General features: G+C 42.4%; 1 protein-coding gene across 1 annotated transcript in view; it reads right to left on the reverse strand.

Annotated features, from left to right (window-relative positions):
- Window positions 1-223: 223 nt before the first annotated feature.
- LOC141056974 (tRNA (32-2'-O)-methyltransferase regulator THADA-like) overlaps window positions 224-21066 on the reverse strand; it is a 541174-nt gene continuing 520331 nt past the window's right edge. Inside the window, exons 16-17 of the mRNA XM_073553454.1 lie at window positions 4541-4704; window positions 224-697 (exon numbers count right to left, since the gene is read on the reverse strand). Coding sequence (XP_073409555.1) covers window positions 377-697; window positions 4541-4704 — 485 coding nt within the window. The 3' untranslated portion in view covers window positions 224-376. The remainder of the gene's footprint in view (window positions 698-4540; window positions 4705-21066) is intronic.

Here is a 21066-nt window from a genome sequence, read left to right on the forward strand (position 1 = left end):
GCGCCATTTATTTAGATGTGAAAAGGGGTATACATAATAAAAACGAGTAAAGTAATCTTAAACAATACAAGTCACGACTGGCAGAGGAGGAGAGAGGATCCTGCCCGCGAGGGCTCACAATCTACCAGGGATGGGTGAGTAGATCTGGTCATGCAGACCTATTGATTTATTGAAACAGTCACCAGGCTAAAACTAAAATACCAAACACATTGGGATAGACGAATAATGGAAATATGAACTTTATTTTGCATACATTTGGTAAAAATAAGTCATGAGACTAAAACATTGCAGAACTAATTTAAAAAAAGTCTTAAAAAGGTCTAAGCCATAGTCGACCCAGTACACAACAAGTCTCCAAGGCCACATGTTCTGTGTGTCAAGATTCAGGTTTAGTTTTAGAAATAAAATTCAGCATTTCAATACAATTTTCACTCCTTTCTTTTTGAATCAGTAATCTGGTGAATTCGGTGGTCTTTAGGAACTCCGGAGTGGGTGGTAAACCATGGAGACTGCGCTGTACTTTTTCTGATCTTTCATAAGCTGCTTGGGAAATGTGGAGCAGCATTGTGTCCTGGGGTTGTAAAGAGAGGGCAGTGGAGGCTATGAGCTTCTTGAGATGTTTGAAAAGTAGCCTTATGTACAGTAGTTTCTCAGCCCAAAAGTTTGCTTCCCCTTTCTCGAAGAGATCATCTTCCACCTGTGAAGAAATAGAACATTTGGTTTGGTGCCGTGATCTTGGCTTACACTCTTAAGCATGACATACACCAAGTTCCTCATCGTAACTGAAAAAGGGAAGAACAGGCTACTTTATACAAGTCTAGTGTTTACAGCAATCTATGAGGCTTGGTCCAGCCTGGTGTCTTTACAAACCTTGGTTATTAGCAATGTAGAGGCAAGTGTGGAGGACAGGTGTCATGGTTCCACCCCTCAGGGTGTCTGGGATGCAGTTGCTGACAGCTCGGCCGTCCAATCCGGTACAGAGGCGTGCTGAAGCTGTCAGTACTTTGATGGACAGCATGGCCATCCAATCTGGTACAGGGGCGTGCTGAGCTGTCAGTGTGTTGATTGACAGCTCGACTAGCCAATCTGTGACTGGGAGGCGTTGGCTGCCTCAGGTGTTCTCTATCCCGGGTAATTGCAATGCCTACTTAACTGAGCAGCTTCTCCCAGTCCACTGCCAGACGTAACATTCATTTTGTGAGGTTTGTGCTCGCCTGTGCCTTGTGTTCTGGTTGCTTGATCTGTTACCTGACTTAGGACTTCGTTCTGACCATCTGCCTGTTTAAACCCTTCACCTCTGATCCGTTAACCTCCCGGTACTCTGACCTCGGAACCTTACCCGACTACGCTTTAGTTTCTTTCTTGTTTATGACGTACTCTCCTGGCTTCTGACCTTGGATTCCTTGATCACACCGACTCATGGCTTGGCAGTGAGAAGTGACTAGCGTCACAACAGGAACCCACCTGAAAACATTCTTGGAAGAGCTGTCTTCAGAGTGTACTTCCTATTACATGTGTGTTAGACAGGTTTATTTATCTAGGGATGATATACTGTACCTAAGGACAGGTCCAGACTAAACTTTATTTTTTATATTTGCACAGGCAGTTATGTATAAACCGTGCAGGAAAACTATTTTTGCTCTAAGATAACTTTATTGACTTCAGCATGGTGTATGTCCTTATTTTTACTTTTTCAGTTTCTGATCTGAATTCTTTATAAGGCAAGTGAGAATATGATAGTTCATAAACAAAAACAAAAGTATAAATTGTCCCATATTACAACCCCAATGTCATTGGCTATGTGACAAAGTGCAAAAAAAAACAGACTAATTTTCATGAGGACCAACCTGACCATTAAAAGTGGAAGCAGTGGACAATAAAACGTACTCCTAGAAATGATTGGGCTCTCTGCGCATTACTGCTTTTTCACTACTAAAAGGATGTCCCAATCACGGGATGACCTGAATTCTAACCATATGCTCAAATAGGGCACATGGAAGTAGTCAGAGGAATTTTGCATTTCCAGAAACCCCGAGTTAGGACTAAAAGACACATTAACTTTTTTCCTTGCTAAAAAGAGTCAAAGTGTTTATATAGTCCAAAAATTACTGTACTTATTGTTCAAATATATACTAATGCTCTGGTGTAAGCATCCCTTTTCCTGGTCCCTCGACTTCCGCATTAGTTTTGCTACCAGAGGAGAGAGCTTTCCCTGTAATGAGCCTCAAAGGTAAGCGGTCATCAAAAAATGTTCGATTGTTTAAATCAGGTTTTCATGTTAAATGTATTTTGTTTTAATTTTTGGCAATGTTTTTAAAAATGAAAATTAGAAACCTTGCAATTTTCACAATGGCCAACGGGGCGCTTTTAGACAATAACTTCCTGTTGTTTCAGGAAACAACACATGTGCATTAACCACAATGGATAAGAGTCTGAACCTATCAATTGTAATGAAGTATCTAAGGAGCGTGTGCAAAGGTGGTCATGAAGGGAGTGTGAGCAGAGTCAGTTGTAACATCTATTATGATTGATGGGTCCTGTGTTATCAGCTGTGTATAGAGGTGCTACCTGCCATTGTAATCTTGCCTCTGATGATCAGAATCCTTGCTGCAAGAGTTTCCTTAAAGAATAGGCAGTATAAGTCTAAAGTATCCCCAGTGACCATTGTGAAAATTAGCAGATTACTAATATATATTTTTTTCAATATACCGTATTTTGTGGATTATAAAACACACCAGATAATAAAATGACAAAATGCACCCCAAATTTGGGGGAGGAAACACTTTTTTTTTTAATAAAATGGTGGTGCCTCCTATAGTCCACTTTTATGGTAGCTTACCTGGGGGGCTGCGGCTGTGGAGCAGGGTCCGCAGGAGGCAAGGTCGCTGCTGCAGGAAGCTGGCAGAGGCAGGAGTGGTGCGATATTGCCAATCCTAGGCTGTTAAGAGGGGGTGTTCGGCGCTGCTGGGGGGCTCCGCCAAGTTTGTGAAAGCCCAGATCGCCTGCACTTTCCATGGTTTTTAATGCGGTGGACTTTGGGAAAATGGCCGCCGAAGTCTGTGCATGTGCAGAGTGAGATCGCCACATTCCTGCCACCTCCGTTAGCTTACTGCAGCAGCGACCCTGGGACCCCGCTCCACCGCAGCTGGTAAGCTACATTCGGATTATGAAACGCACCCCCATTTTCTCCAAAACATTTTTGGAAAAAAAAGGTGTCTTATAATCCGAAAAATACAGTAAATCGTGTTAAAAAAAGCCTACATTTAACAATAAATATAACGCAAAAATTTAATTTAAGCAATAGCTCATTTTCTGATGAAATATTCCCTTTAACAAGTTGTTTGACTAATTTCAGTAGCTAAATCTTCCCCTTTCTCAGCTTATGCTCTGTATATAAAAGATAAAGGGGCTGGCTTAGCTATTGAAACGAGTCAGACGGACACAACCTGTTAAAGGGAATTAATCAGTCAGTCCCCCCTTCAAGTGCATCATCAACACAGGGATAACAGAGAGGAGAAAGAAGCTGCCTCCTGGGTCAAAACCAAAGCGGAAGTAGAGCTGCCGGGACATTGAGGCATATTTTAACAATCAAGTATAATAGTAAGTGCCATTACATAACATGTCATACACAACAGACTTTTTTTTGTGCAGGACTATCACTTTAAATGATAACATTCTGGTTGATTCTAACCACCACTAGAGGGAGCTGAAGAGCTTACTGCATACTGGTCATATACTGTTCTCAATAATAAAGCATTGGTGTGTATGCTGCCCCTAGTGGTGGCTACAGACATTATTTATGTTTTATGCAATAAAAAAAAAACCTGCAGCACTCCAGCTTCATCTAGGGTGTTTTATTCACCAAGCATGCAACATATCAACCCACAAAAGGCCTTGGTCAATAATTTATGTTTATCCACAGAGGCTGGAGCTCTGTATCCAGAGTATCTTGATTGAACATTGGCCTATGTGGCCCCCTAATAATATCCAGGCCTTCCGAAAATATCTATGGAAGTTGCAAAACTATAATAAACGTCACTGACGATCGGAACAGTCCTAACATATTATTATTAATAATTAAAAGCTACTCAGAGCCCCCGTCATAAAGAAGTTATATTTTCCTCTGCAGTTTTCTCGCTGCCGAGGAAAATATAATCTATAAAGCTTTTCCTGTTTCGGCAGACATTGGGGTAATTCACTGTAATCACTGCAGCTCTTAAAACACCTATAGTGTTTATGTTTCTTTTTTGCTCATTTGCTTTCATTTTGTCATAATAAAAGTTGTGCGAGCCCCCCTTTGGCATAGAAGCCAATTATTATGTACCCGTATTCATGCCTCCCATATCCTCTTGTAAAATGACTGCACCGGTATGTGCAACACCTGTGCGTCTAATTGGTAATATGAAGAACACGACATTTCTGGCTTGTGGGTTACGTCAGGCTCGGTACAGAACGTTCAGGATAATTGTTCCTTGCCGGCTTTTCACACCTCAAGCCTGGTTTGTTTTGTGATCCTGCAGACACCGGTCAGCGTAATTACCATTTTTGTGGTTTCGAGACTGCCGAGATCATCTTCTCCTAGCAGCCATTCCAGGAGGACGGTGACACCTTGTGCGACGTGGTTCCACTGCTGAAGAAGCTCACACAGGATCCCGATTGTCAGGTCCAAAGCCATGGGGGGATTGACGGTATAATACTGAAACCCTAGAGAAAGGAAAGGACAAAAATGGGAAAAAAAAAAATAATTAGCCATCCTACAAACCTCTTCATATCGGCATTTTGGGTTCATTATTTTAAGACGACCGTCCTACATCACATGCTGGAAGTAGAGATCAACTTTTTCTTGGCGGACTCCTTACTAACGGTGGCATGTTCTCTAGGCCAAGGTATATTTAATGAACTACTCTCTATTACTTCTAGGGAAGAAAATCTCAGAACACATGACACCCAGTGGAGTGGATGCCCCACTACAGGGTGGGCCATTTAGATGGATACACCTTGGTGGGCCATTTATAAAGTTGGATCCAAAATGGCCACCATGGTCACCATCCATCTTGAAAAGTTTTCCCCCCCTCCCGTATACTAATGTGCCACAAACAGGAAGTTGATATCGCCAACCATTCCCATTTTATTTAGGTGTATGCATATAAATGGCCCACCCCTGTACTACCCTTCTGTATGCATCAAGCCTAGACAACAAGAGTAAGCTCTGCAATGGCACCAGGTATAATGGGCCCTAAAAATATGCCTGCAATAGTTGCATATGGGCATTGAGAATCAGAATGCATCCATGTTTACACCAAAAACTTGACCCAACAAATATAAAGCATGATCAGCAAAATTACCCCCAAACCCAAAGCTCAATTGGCTCTGGCATCAAACACATTTTGCCTCGCACTGTTTTACGTCCAGCTATAAAAATGTGTAAAGGAGTTGTCCCCTTTCTAAGACGCTTCTCCTATCCGTTCCCTTAGTGATACAAAAAATAATTAGCGTCACTTACCCTCCCCAGGTCCAGCACGGAGTCTCCGCTGTTGCTCCCATTGTGTATAGTGCTGACAGCATGTTGACAGCCAATCCGTGAGCTCAGCGATTTGTGCTGCCTACTCAGCAGAGCCGGCGAGCTCAGTTGTCTCTAGCGCTGTCGATGTGATGTCAGCACAACAGACACCGGGTGAAGCGCCCCAGACTCCGTGCTGGACCTGGGCAGGGTATGTAAAGCAGAATGGGTTTATTCTTACTACTCTGAGGACTTACAGGAAAAACTTTTTTTTTTTTAAAAGACACAACTCATCTAAGTCCTTGTAAGACATTACTACAAAGGAAAATAAACACCCCAGTTAGTTTAACAAGAAAATCCCTTTTGCTTTAAAACAAATAATATAAACTCTCCCCGGAGGAGGAAACATTTCTGTCTATAATATTCCTCATGGTACGTTACCATGTTTGATGGAACTGGTCACGAAGTTTCCCCAAAATAAACCATGTCTTCAGAGGTTCATATATAAATGAAGAGGTGACCGAGAACCCAAGGTCCACTGTATGCTGACAAACGAGACTTTGCTAAATCCACCTGAAATGGGTGGAAATAGTTTTGCAATCGCTGACTATGGAACACTGGTTGAGTACGGAGTCTTAGGGTATGTGCACATGCTGCGGATTCTGCTGCGGATCTGCAGCGGTTTTGGCCATGCGGATCCGCAGCAGAATTAGCTGCGTTGTACAGTACCATTATATCCTACGGAAAATGGAAACTGCAGTGCAGACGGTGCGGAATTTTCCACGCGGTTTTTGCTGCGGTTTCCAATCCGCAGAAAGAATTGACATGTCATTCTTTTCTGTGACTGCAGGTCTTTTGACCTGCGGATTTACCAGCTGATTTTACAAAATCCGCGCGGAAAAATCAGCAGACCAATCCGCAGCATCTGCACATACCCTTACAGGCAAGACAAATAGGAGAAACTTTTCAAAAGGACTGTGCCAGCATCTGAGAACAATGGATTCCCGACGCGCATTCAGGGCTGGTAAATCCCATAGGAATGCAGTCCGATTCCTCAGCCATGTGTATCCCTTCAGCGTCTGCTGTGGTTTGGCAGGAATATCACACCTTTTTATTAGAAGCAGTAGAAGACACCGCTCACAGATGCCGGCAGACCTGCTGGACTCGGTTGCTCAGTAGACCACAGATATCCGGCTGTATGTTTACCTTACGGGATGAAAATTTAAACAAAAAGGAAACGTAGAATGTGGTGGACAAGACCCCGGGATATAAACACAATAAATTACACCATTACGTGTCCGGGATTACTAGGGATGACCACCACACAGGATGGTCTAGAGACCTCACCTGTGTACAACGTTGACTACAGAACTTTTATGGTACTTGCTATTGCTTTGATTTTGTGGTTTTGAGATGAATAAATAACAATAATCTATGAAGTGATCAACAAATACAGGCAACATCATGGAGGAAGGACCAACTCACATGTTCTTCAAAACAGCTGTCCAATGTGGAAAATCCCTATTTGTTGGAAAGATTCCTGAAAATATGATCTTAATACCACCCCCATCCAACGGATGTAATCTGTCCAGTTTTCCTGCAGAGCCTCCAATGGGAAAACAAAGCATTACATGCCACCTGTGAGATCTATAGGCTGTCCATGTAATGCACAAATGTGTCCTCCAGAGGTTGGTTCAGGCCTTGGGACATGTGTTCTCCAAGGGTGAGAGATTTATAGAGGTTGGTTCGGGACTTGGGACATCCTAACAGTAAATTTGAAGAATTAGATTTCTAAATTGCAATAAAAACCTGTCTGCGGTAAGGACTGACAGAAAATCCAGAAGAACTTTTGCTCCTCTCATGCTCTGTACAGATCCGATAGTCATCAGAAGCATTTTATCTTATGTGAATATTAGAAGCTCATCTTGTATCCTCCACTCTTATGTAATTACTAGAATGCTCAAAATCTTTGTAAAAACGACGTCTGCAAATCCATGTGTTGCCCCCCATGTAAGTAATAGTTTGCCTCCTTAATGCACTGAATACGGTATGTTGTTTTTTTTTGCATCTCAATTTAGTATTTTTTTGTGGTGTAGGACAGAAGATCTATAGCTGCCCAAATTGACTCTTGAGGTAAGGCTGAGGGCCCCATACACATTATATGAAAGTTGACCAAACCAGTTGATTTTGTAGGGACCTGGCGACCATCTGGAGGTGTGGGTGGACTTGCGACTCTCCCATGATAGAGGACGTTGAGGAAAGAAGGATGACCGCTATGCCGAACCAAGCATTTTTGTGTATGGGGAACTCGGGAGAAATGACTGTGTGCCACTCACACATTTGATTGAGGTTTTTTTTTTTTAAATGGCATAATTGAGCTCAGCGGCTCTGCCCATATTGATGGCATGAGCCTCTCAGAGTCACTGCGCTCACTAATTTTCTGCAGAGCTCTCTACATGACGTCAGCGCTGCAGACAATAATAGTGACTAAGAGCAGCGGCAGAAGCCCAGTGATGGACCCCGGGAGCTTGAGTAGAGGATAGTTTGTTTTTTGTTTTTTTTAAGCAAACTGCGGCCGGGGAACAGTTTTCCAAAAACCCTTTAAAAGGTTTTCGGCACATTTGGCAGCACTATTCTTTCCATAAAAACAATGGGACCCTCATTTGGACACGGTAAACCTTCATGACTTCAAGTGTGAAGATACTCACCGATGGGTTGGAAAGTATTTGGATAAAGACAGAAGTTTTATCATTTTTCATTGATACACCATTACAATAATTTTGAAAAACCTTAATCATGACGTGTTTAAAGGGAATCTGTCAGTAGAATGAACCCTCCTAAGCCATCTAGATGGAAATGTAGGTCATAGAAAGCTGAATAAAATGATACCTTGATATTTGCGATTCGATGTCTTATTCCAAAGAAATCCATGTTTTTCTTAATATGTAAATGAGCTGCTAAGATCTATGGGCCGGACATAGATCTCTCTGCAAATCTGCCTCCAGAGTTTATTGTATGTTAAAGGAGGTGTTAGCAGTCTAAGATATATAATGGCTGCTCCTTGCTCTCCTGACCTTCATGTCTCACACTGGTAACGCCTCCTCTCATTTAAAATAAGTTCTGAAAGTGGATGCTTAGGGAGATCTATGTCCAGCCCATAGATCTTAACAGCTCATTTACATATTAAAGAAAACGTCAATATCTCAGGGATAAGACATAAGATCGCAGATATCAAGATATCATTTTACTCAGCTCCCTATGACCTACATGACCATATAGATGGTTTAGGAGGGTTGCTCCCACTGACAGATTCCCTTTAAAGTGTAAACTTAGGAACTATTTAGGAATTTTTCCATTTTTATATTCTCAAAAGACAGGGAAGTATTTCTATACAAATATTTCTAATGCTTGGATGCAAACACTTTCTACTCAACAACTGCCTGCATTGTAGATGTAGACCATATGGATGTGGCATTAAAGGAGCAGTAAACCTTAAATAAAAGTGGATCCATTATGCAGAGATAAATACATTGAAGATAAAATATGACCCCTTTCTCATCCAGCTGGGCCATAGAAACATTGATATATTCATTTGTCAATGTTATTACTGGCTCTTTTACATAAGGCAACCTATATATTTAATTGAGCACCAACCAGGATGTTTTTAATTTGCCCCCGGCTAGCTGTTTTGGAAGTGTGCAGGATCTTGGACTAAAATAAATCAGACCACACTTTATTAATCTGTCACTTAAGATCAACCACTGGTGAAGCCCACCCCCACTCTCCCCCAATTTGCGGCCGGATACTATTATAGCTGTTTGGCTTTTGCTCTGCTTAATGTAGCGATGATTCATATTGTTCGCTTTTGTTTACCTCATTGTACGTTGTGAACCTTCCTAGACTTGTTTACCCCATATCGTTCATTCCTGGCTTAGGGGAAACTGATTAGCTTTTGACTGGAAGCCAGTGTAGGAAATAAGAGAGTGATGCTTACTTAAGCAAGATTACTACATTAACTATAATGAGTAGGAAAAGAAAAAAAAAATAAAACAAGGAAAACACAAGCATTTGAAAGCAAATCGTGAAGACAGACTTGTTCTAAAATGAGCTAAAATCACTTTACACAAGATTTCGCAATGTAATTCAAGAGAATTCGACCTTCTTGCTGCATTGCGTCATCTCAATTCCTAAGCAAAGCTTTTGCTAAATATGGGCCCGAGCGAGAGAAATCACCACATGCGAAGACTGGATCATTTCACAATCCCGGCTCTTGCTATGTTCCGATATTACAAACAAACCTGTTAGGCGGCAATTAGTGATATGCTTCATATTAGTCCTATAAACGGCAGCAAATATAATGCACAAATATTCACTAATATACGATCTACCCCCCAAGGACACTGTGCAAAGAGAAAGTGACGGAATTCAGGACGTGACATGGGAACAACCAAGAACGACACCGGTTACAGCACATGTAGACATCCAAACCAAAGGCATAGACTACATAGACGCGTGGACTATCAGACTGCTTCTTTGTAACAGGAAAAAGGGGTTAACATGGGTAAATACAACTATTTTTTTTGACAAGATATAAGCCCCTCTATAAGTGCACCATCAGATGTTTTTCAGATGACACGCTATTGAAGTCAAATGACCATTGCAGTCAATCACAGGCTGCAGCGGATCTGCTGCTGGTGAAACAGTGATGTCTCCTCTTCTTGTTAGCATAGGCCACAGAGGAGTCTCCACTGGGATCCAGGTTAGTGCCGATAGCCGAGTTTCATTTAGTTTACTGCTTACTGCTCCAAGCCGCCAGTAAATTTTTCATTTTGCCTGGACATTCCCTATAGAAATGTTGAAGGACCTGAAACGAGCAGTCCATGGGTGAAAACCAGTCAACATAACGGAGTTGAAGCAGTTTTGTAGTGAGCACTGGGCAAAAATTCCTCCAAGCCGATGAGCAGGACGAATCACTTATTATCGGAAACATTTAGATGCAGTTATTGCTGGACAAGGAGGTCGTACCAGGTAGCAAAAGCAAAGGTTCACATACTTTTGCCGCTAACAAACATGGGATATCGGATCACTTTATTTTTTAAAATAAAGTCATAATAATGACTTATTTGTTGGATTTGGTTCACTTTATTTTTGGGACTAAGAAAATTTGATGTAATTTTAGGTCAAATTTATACAGATATATAATAAAAAAAAAGGGCAGCTCAGTGGCTCAGGGATTAGCTCTGCTGCTTTGCAATGCTGAGGACCTGGGTTCAAATCTCACCAAGGACAACATCTGCAAGGAGTTTGTACCCCGCGTTTGTATGGGTTTCCTCCAGGTTCTCCGATTTCCTCTCACATTCCAAAGACAAAGAGATAGGAAATTTCAGATTCTGATCACCAGTGGGGACAGTGATAGTGTCTCTGGAATATGATGGCGCAAAGCATAATAAACTCTGAAAGGTTCACAAGAGCGATATGGGAAAACCAGGGAACAAAAATTCAACAGAAAAATTTAATTTGGACATTATATTATTTTATGATGACATATTCCCCTTTACGGCATAGTAAGAAGGCTACCTTATGACTTAAATGGAAACTAAACCTAAAATGTATTTACGGTAATCTCCATTGGCTTTGTGGTTGGATACCTACAACTCTCCCGTTAGAACACATTTCAGTTTGGGGAAGATAAGTTGATCACAGTCTAACAATGGCATTCATATCAATGTTTGGCCAGACTTATGGCACTTTCCCACCCTGCAGTATAATGGCTCTGTCATGGGCTTTAACAGGACTGTCAACTTCAGAAAATATTTTTTTATTTGAAGCATTTCCTGAAGAGGAGTTGATCGTGCGCTGTCTACCTCAAGCAATCAGTTGTAATCTGTTGAGAAACTTGGTAAGATAAAGTCTTCAATTTCCCTGCAGCACCTCCGCAGGGGAAATTAGGTATGACATGTTGCTCAGTATCCCAATGAACGGTCTGTGTAAGATGTCCTCCGTAAGGTCTCATTCAGATGTCCGGTGTTCTCATACGAGTGATATCAGCAATTTTCATGGATAGCACTGGTACCAATGATAATCTATAGAGCTATTCACATGTCCGTGATTTTTCCGTAGACCGAGTAGTACGTGGAAAACCGCATGTTTGATTTTGATTTGAGGGTCAGATGAAAATTAGCAATGCGAGTCTATGGGCTCATGAAAAAACCAGACCGCATTGGGATGACATCCAAGTGTGGTCCAATGTTCAAGGACTGTCAAAAAAGAGAAAAGGTGGACAAACTTTTTTTTCTCCATGAACGAGAAAAATGGATGATACTTGAACCTCACTCTGATCAAAATAATGGATCTTGTACGTGAGAAAATCGGAAGTCTGAGAAATGCTCATTGTAGCTGTCCCAGACAAATAATGGTGGTCTCAACTGTGGATCCCACTACATTACAAGAATAACCAATACAAGAACCTAAACCATAACACTCCCTTTAAGGAGTGTTACAGACCATCACATCATGTAGGCAGAAATTAAAGGGGATTGTCCCTGCCATGATGCTCTGAGGCCAACAAATTAGCAAAGCTCATCCAATATTTTATTTCTTGAGTGACGCCTCGCTGCAGGTAGCAATTTAAAGGTTGGGAACGCCAAGGGTGAGGGTAAAATTAAATGATAGGAAATTATGAGTTTTGTCTGCGATACTCTTTTAGCTGATCAAAAATATCTTGTTACTACATCTGTAACTTACTTTATAGCTAGTCGAAAGTAGATGAAGAAATCCATCCACCCCCACAATTCCACAGGAGGGAAGAGAACATGAAATTCCAAAGATATGAAGTTCTGTCAATACATCAAACCTCATCCACATGTGTAGCGTCTGTCAGAGACCAAAGTGTAATATATCGCGGAGTGGAATTTTCTTCCTGCACAATCTCCCTCAAGTGTGATATTTATTTTTTGAGGAACATTGTGTTGTCTTCTCTGGAGACTCCGATACGGAACATGGGCAGCATTGGCCGCTTTATATGCTTCTACTTGCTAAAACTTTATCTTTGTCTTTTATAAATTTCTAAGAAAAAGAGGAGTGATGCAGTGCGATTTCCAGGAATGCAGAGATAAGTCGCTTTCATTGCTTCTCGAGAATTTCGTTTGATTTTGGATTGAATGTTTTCGGGATCAACGTTGATTCTTTTGTTAAAACAGGCCGGTCTGTAAAGTCCCATCTCACAACGCGGCGTCTGATGCACCATGTACGGCGAAAATATATTTTTGTCTGCATCGCCATAAATATCCATCCTATTGCCAAACGTTTCATTACTAAGAGATGAAAAGAATGCAGCGTGCTGAGTAAAATCCTATTATGCTAACATTTTTTGAGACTTTGTAACAAACTTGTGTAGACCAGAAGTTTTATCTAGATGCCTTTGGTTTATTAGAAAAGCAATTTCATTAGAGACAACCCATTTCATCAGCTGTTTGTCCCAGGGAAAGTTGTAGCCAGCAGGACAATGAAATATTACAAGGGCAGTACGGTGGCTCAGTGGTTAGCACTGTTGCTTTGCAGCGCTGGGATCCTGTGTTCAAATGTCACCAAAGCCAACATCCAAGGAGTTTGTATGTTCTCCCCGTGTTTGTGTGGGTTTCCTCCAGATTCTCCAATTTCTTCCCACACACCAAAGACATACACTGATAGGGAAATTAGATTGTGAGCCCCAATGGAGACAGGGATGATAATGTCTGTAAAGTGCTGTGAAATATGATAGCGCTATATAAGCAAACCATAATAATGGCAGTCATTGAAATTAATTTTGGCTAATTGGGTCCTGAACGCAGTACTAATCAGGGAATATGGACTTAGGTTGTCTTCATGAGACAACACCACTAGCAGATTCTTGTTGCATAAAAAGCATGGATCTTAGGGCTCAGGGGGGTGCATCTGTCACCAGCCCAGTCCAATGCCTGGGTTGGTTGTATGCTGCTCCACCGATGGTGGGGGTACCAGCATTTGGGCTTCAAAGACTGAACCATTCATAACAAATCCAGTGGATGAAAAAAACCCATACAATTTTGCATCGAAGTACATTCTTGCTGTTATTGAGTCAACAATGCAATGTGGGCAGAGAGGTATTTTCATCAATACTTCTCATTTTTGGCTGCATTTACCAACCTCCCAGAGGTAGGTTTCACCTTATTGGCCTTTAAACAGGTTTTACATCTTCAAATGTTCACCCCATCGGTTTACCCCATGTAAAAGCAGTAAAATCAGCTGTAGTCGCCTTCGTCTCATGCAAAATTGACTCTTACCTGCTCCCTGTAGTTACTTAAAGCAGTGTTCCCCAACTCCAGTCCTGAAGAGCCACCAACAGGTCATGTTTTCAGGATTTCCTTAGTATTGCCCAGAAAAGAAAATTCAGAGGCGCTTCCCTCTTACGGTGGGGATCCCAAACGAACCAGGGGAATTAGTAAGGGCAATAGTAAGGAAATCCTGAAAACATAACCTGTTGGTGGCTGTTGAGGACTGGAGTTGGGGAACAACGGTACAAAGGATGCATCGGTGACGTCACAACTACAATTCAGGATTGCTGCAATCAATCACTGGGCAGGGTGCGTCGTGGTATCTACAATGGCATCGGCCACGAGACCAAAAGCAGGTGACATTTTTGCCTTTTTCCCATCCCATTAGGTGGTGTGCCTATTTTAATACATTTGATGCATACGACCCCCTTTCTTAGGCTGGCATAAGATCCACCAGTCTTGGGAAATATTGGTTTCTGTGTTCTTGTGACTCACGGAGATTCCCGTCAATTCTAACGTTCTTTTGTTCTAATGTTGGTCCAGATCCCTTCGGTGAAGAAGTGGTTAAAAGAGCATCGTCCCCTGGCTATGTTCAGCCATTTATTTATACGCGTGAACTTTAGACCCCTCCATAATGCTGATCTGTAGAAGATCTCTAATTGAATTTTAATATATAGGGAACAACAACATGTTCTAATTATTATGCAACTTTATATGATGGCTAGAATTTCAGCCTTGAGGAATCGCTGAATGGGAGTGCAGCTCCGCGGCTCCACGGAGGGATATAGATCATCTTTATTGGCCTTCGGAGAAAGCTTTTGCAGTTGAGATGTACGCAGCATAAAATGTAAGATGACAGATTTAATATATGGAACCATACGCAGCCTATTTAGACATGACACGAGGTAATAATTGAGAGGTATTCCCGATGAGTAGAGTCCATTTATGAAATGCCGGACATATTTCGGAGAGTGGTCACTGATAACCAGGAAGTCGTCTTATGCATTTAGTGGAACATTTAATAGATAAACTTCATGGAAAAGAAAAAAAAACGCAGTAACTAACTCCAGAAAATATAGCACGATCCCTAAAGACCACATGTCCGAAAGTGATCAACTGCACCCAGAGGGGGCATATACATAACGTAGGACAACAAGGGTTCAGCTTTATCCACCCATCCCCTCGCTCCAGGAGAGACCTTAATGGAAGTGTGATCCAGGGCACAGGGAGGGTGAACGAATAATTGGTAGGGATCGATGGACTTGAATATCTGAATAGCTCTTAGGTGCCTAATAGTGGATAAATACCATATAAGAGGACTCAAGAGTAATCTAGAAATACGCACACTCCTACATAATGATGGAAGCACACAAAGTGCATTCCCAGTCATTTCTAGGATTTTTTTGTTTAAATTGTATCCCTTATATTTATTATCTAAGCTGGGCTGTTTTTGCCCGGGTTATGCCCTCCATTAAAATAAATGAAATCAAAAGGAAAAAAGAATTTGCACTTTGCATTTATCTGGTATGTATTTACCTACTCCCCTGACAGCTTTACTTTACAGGTTCTAATGGAAAGAGGTGAATAAGCCACTGATAAGACACCTATGATGGTGGCAGCTTATCTTCACGAATAATGAAAAGATTGGGCATGTAAAAATTCAACATGCACAATCTTTTTTTTTTTTTTTTATAGATAGAGACCAAAAGGACGTTGGCCGTTAATTTAACAGACATTTGATGGTCGGTCACCATAACACACAAAAGACTAAGGAAACAGGAAAGCTTCCATTCATGCTATAACTTCTCTCTAGCTATGAGAGAAGAGCAGCTCTGGAAAACATACTGCTGCACAATACCAATGCAGCATTCCAGAATGTGTGCAAAGTTTTTTTGGGGTGAAGAGATAGATGCGTTAACCGAAAGTCCGAGTTATTTTGTACTTTGAGTGTTACTTGAGTGCTGCTCAATTATCAGAACTGTTTTCTTGGAGCACTGGAGATCTGGGTTCAAATCCAATAAAGAACAACATCTACATGGGGTATGTATCTACTTCCCCGTGTTTGCGATGGGTTAATCTGGAATTTCGACCATGAGTGATGACAGGCAATCTCTTTACAGAGTAAGGAATATAATAAATATAATTAATGTTCACAAACATATGTTATATGGGTTGGCAGCACGGTGGCTCAGTGGTTAGCACAAAAGTCTTGCAGCGCTGGGATCCCACTAAGGTCAGCATGGTGGCTCAGTGGATAGCACTGCAGCCTTGCAGCGCTGGAGTCCTGGGTTCAAATCCCACCAAGGACAACATCTACAAGGAGTTTGTATGTTCTCCCCGTGTTTGCATGGGTTTCCTCCCACATTCCAAAGACATACTGATAGGGAATTTAGATTGTGAGCCCCATCGGGGACAGTGATGATAATGTGTGCAAACTGTAAAGCGCTGCGGAATATGTTAGCGCTATATAAAGATTATTATTAAGGTCAACATCTGCTATGAGTTTGTATGTTCTCCCCGTGTTTGCGTGGGTTTCCTCCACATTCCAAAGACATACTGATAGGGAATCTAGATTGTGAGCCGCAATGGGGACAATGATGATGTCTATAAATCTCTGTTGAATATGATGGCGTTTAATTAATATATCGTAGTTTATTGACTCAGAAATTGTGCCACATGTCTATAGGTTTTGACTGATATTACCGCCTCAGTCAAGTGACTGTAAAGCACGGCTCAAAGGCTAAAGTCTAATGATGATCGTGCATCGGGGTGCTCGCGTAGGCATCAAGTATCGCGGGTGCTTGAGAGTCATGTTGGAGTCCACGCCTCGCATGTTTTGTGGCTGCTAGATTGCCGTATGCCGGGAAATTCCTTCATGTTTATTGGCTCTCAAACAGCTGCAAAATATGCAGGGCTTCAAGCATGGTGCACGAGCACCTGCGATACTTGATGCCTATTACCCAAGCACCCCGATGCATGATTGAGTGGCGAGTATGCTTGCTCATCACTACAAAAATCACTTTTTGGATTAAAAAAAACAAACAAAAAAAAACATGATTTATTATAAGGGTTGCAAAAAATAAATTAAGTGTATTCCTAGCGGGAAGCCCAGAAAACTGTCTCCTCCCAATGAGTTATGATATTGGCAGGTGGGGACTGTAGGCGTTTTCCTTTAAATCCAAGAAGACAGCGAGTTCAAGCAACCCTAAATAAAATCTACCATGACTTCAGCATCTTCTTGGTACGACCCAGGATAAATGCCTAATTAGAGTTTCTCCTTTCCAGACCAGGACAGTTATGATGCGGCAGAGCCGGCCATTATATAAGAGACAGCGAGCTCGCAGCAGCTACAATAAAATCTGTAATAACTGAGAAAAAGGGGGTCTTGGGTTACATGAAATCGCTGGAAAGTATGCACTTATCTTAGTTGTGAATGCTTCTGCTGTCAAATAAGTAAAACCCGCTGCCAATCTGGCGGGTGAAGCGGAGTGCTTAGAGGTGTAGACTGTCAGCCGGTGCCTACGCCTCCCCAGGACAGACCCGGGGCGAGTGTGGCCCCCACGCTCTTTAATCCAGGCATATTTTCTGACAATTGGGAAATAACAGGGTCCGTGATGGAGAATAAGGCGGAGTAGTGAGAAAATACAAAAGGAACAAGATGCAGTTTTCATTTTCGTATAAGGTAAATCAATCACCATGAGATATCCAAGGTGGCAGCGTGTGAGCACAGGAGGGGATGGCACAGAGTAGATCAGATAGCTCGGCCTGCACCTGGAAAGGATAAATTCTAAGATTAAATCTCTCTGATGAGCTCATTTTACCATAAAGCTAGTACACAGGGTAAGGTAATACTCCTGAAACAATCTGCTTAATCCTCACCCGGGAATTTACCAACCCCGAGTGTCACTTTCCGCCCCACACGGCTCGAGACCCCCCGATTTCTGGGAAAGGCCGGTCATGTACATCTAAGGTACAGTAAGCATGAACGGCTAGTGTCTGTGATTTTTCATCTGTGTGTAGGTGTATAACGTTGCGGTGCGGGGGTGTACGCTGCATACCTATGTCTACAGGGATGAATATTACACTCTTCAATGTGCAGACCTCTATCCGGGACTCGCAGCTGCGAGCATGGAGCTCCGGAATGGACCCCATAATGAACCCCACGAGAAATGCTTATTACTATATCACTGAGGTCCGATAGTTCAAAAGAATAACCTATTTATACAATAGAGTGGAGACCCCATTCAGGACCACCAGGCTGTAAGCAAAAGCATTGAACCAGAGCAATCAGTAACGGGTCCTATGGTGCAATCTAGATAGTCCAAGTCGGCCATTTATTTAAAAACATATCTAGTATGCAACACTGGTAAAACACTAATCCAGGCTATTCATTAACTTCTGCAGGTCTAAAAAATTCCCCACAATGCTCCAACATCATATTTGTGCTCCCATCTCTACTTATGAAGCTACTTCACATCATTCCTTAACGGATGACCCATAACGCTCAGCCTCCCTGATTAATTTCTTTCAATTCTGTTTGCAGGACTTCTCCCGTGCTGCACCTATTCTGTGGAAATTCTTACCCCGGATCGTTATACTTTTCTTTTTATGTTCACAGTTGTAACTATCCATGAAGAAAAATCATTTCTACAAAGAGCCCTAACCCGCGTTCATGGACCGTAGATAACCCGACTGGTCATAAATATCTCCACTTTGTGCCATAAACTCTACATTATACCAGCGTCGGCTCAATTACCAGTCGGTACCTGTGTCCATTAGTGTACTTACTGTATAATATTAATAAAAAGAAAAACTACAATAAAACATATAAACGCAGAATGAACTTTACTAGAAATCAGTTGCAAACATGCAGAATTAGAAATGGTGCCATCTTCAGGGACGCAGCAAGGGGCAGGACGTCGGCAGGAAGCATAAACCACATTATTATTATTATAAAAGTAAAATCATAAAGGTAGACGTAGGGGACGAAAATAAAGAAATGTCCAAAAAGAGTATTTATGTAATGTAATGCACCACTAACTCAACCATTTATTACATGTCTCCAGAAGAAGGGCACACAATAACAACAGGTGTATGGGAAGTCCGATAGCTGATTATTTCATGCAGTTGGATATTGACTTTGGTGCTTGTTTAGTCAAAGGGGTTATCTGGGATTATTTTGCTTTTTTTTAGTATGGGCCTAAGAACTAACAGTAGGTAGTTGCTACCAACCTGACTGTTGTGCCCGATGCCGATCTCTTGCCAGCACAGACTTTCTGCGGCATCGGCTGACATCAAACGAAGCAGCGACTTCTCTCCCACTCAGCTCTGTTGACGGGGTGTGACTGCTGACATCATACTGATTCACAGCTGGCTCCCCGCAGTTAGAAACTACCTACTTGTTAGTTTTTAGTCACATAATAAAAAATATGGTTCTGGATAACCCCTTTTACGGCCTTGGACTGTTGTTGTTGAAGAAAGATGACGTTCCTTATCCTTCCCTGATCCGTTCCCGATCTTTACTAATCCACCCCAATACCCCTCACCTCCTTTTTGACGGTGCGCCGAGCAGCGCCAAAATGCAACAGGTTGCGTTTGGCGTTGCTCGGCGCACCGTCAAAAGGACGCATGCGCCGCCAAACGCAGACTGTGCGCAGACTGCGCACGGCCTGCGCCCTCTGTGATGAAGATAGGGGACGCACGACGCATGCAACGTCATGCGCCCGGAGGCGGAGATACCGGTGGAGGCGGGCCAGGGGGCGGGGCTTAGCGGCGGCCGTGCGCAGGCCGTCGCTGCGCTCAAAAGCGCGAATGTGAAACCGGCCTAAGTTTGTTTTGCATTTTACCAAATTTTATTTTTTTCTATATTTTTTTCTTTTCTAAATAAAAAACATTTACGCCAAACACATACAAATAAAATTTGGTACACACACACAAACACCGCATGCATGAGAAAATGTCGTCCCGCTCGTCCCAAACCCGGTACTCAGTGGAGGAGGCATATACTTTCCTTGTCTCCGATACTGATAGTGAGGGAGAGGATGCCACCTTCCTTTATGTTTCATCCTCCTCTTCTTCCCCAAGTGATACCGAACTATCTCAGACGCCACAAGACAAAAAAAGTACAAGGACAAGACAGATGTCCTTTTATTGACCACCATACATGGTGATAGCAGCACTCCCACCAAACCAAACTGTGTACTATTGTACAAGAACATGGGGTGATTTGATCTCTCTGATAAAGTCCTCCAGCCGTACAGTGCCATGAGAAATATATGGGATACGCAAGTACACCATTTGGCTATGTGACACCTGCCCATCGGACCCGACAAACCTGATCTGTGTATAAAATAATGTTTCAGACTGTACCACACATCCATGGACTACTAAATTTATTTCTGGCGTACACAACTCACGTATGCCAACCTGGTGCACTCTACACAATTTACGTATGCCATCACATTATAAAATTCACATACTGGGAAACCACTAGATCAGTTCCAAAAAAGGGTCATTTGTGGGGGGGTTTCTACAGGTTAGGCACATGAGGGTCTCTCCAAATGCAACAGGACGCCCGCAGACTATTTAATTATTCTGCATTGCAAAATGTCACTCCTTCCCTTCCGAGCACTGCTGTGCGCTCAAACAGTAGTTGTCTCCCACATATGAGGTATCTGCATACTCAGGAGAAATTGCATAACAAATTTTGGCGTCTATTTTCTCCTCTTATCGTTGTGAAAATAAAAAAATTGGGGCTAAAAGAACATTTTTGTGGAAAAAATGTGATTCTTTATTTTCACAGCTCAATGTTATACATTTCTGTAAAGCACCTGGAGGGTTGAAGAGACTCACCACACATAGCGCTCATTTTCGATTCCAGACAATTTTGCATTCAATAAAGGGGGTTTTACACATAGCGATATCGCTATAATGTCACCGATTTTGTGATGTTATAGCGATATCGCTATGTGTGATACCTCCGACCGGCTCCCCCGCTGTCTGTCGCTGATTGCGCGAGAATGTCCGGGTCCATTTCTCGTCATCAGCTTCCTGCTGGGCTTCCTGCTGGCGCCGACGAGCGACGCGTGGAGGCGGGCGGGAGGACGTCAGGATCGCTGTGTGTGAAAGGTGAGTATCGTGCGCTGCGTCGCTGCTGCATCACTGTGAGATCTTTCTGTGTGACAGCTCACTAGCGATCATTTAGCGATGTACCAGCGATCCTGACCGGGTCGGATCGCTGGTACATCGCTAAATGTAAAGGGGCCTTAAGTCACT

This window comes from Dendrobates tinctorius, unplaced genomic scaffold (assembly GCF_039654945.1).
Source record: "Dendrobates tinctorius isolate UK_male_01 unplaced genomic scaffold, ASM3965494v1 ptg000201l, whole genome shotgun sequence".
In the NCBI taxonomy this organism is placed as follows: Eukaryota; Metazoa; Chordata; class Amphibia; order Anura; family Dendrobatidae; genus Dendrobates; species Dendrobates tinctorius.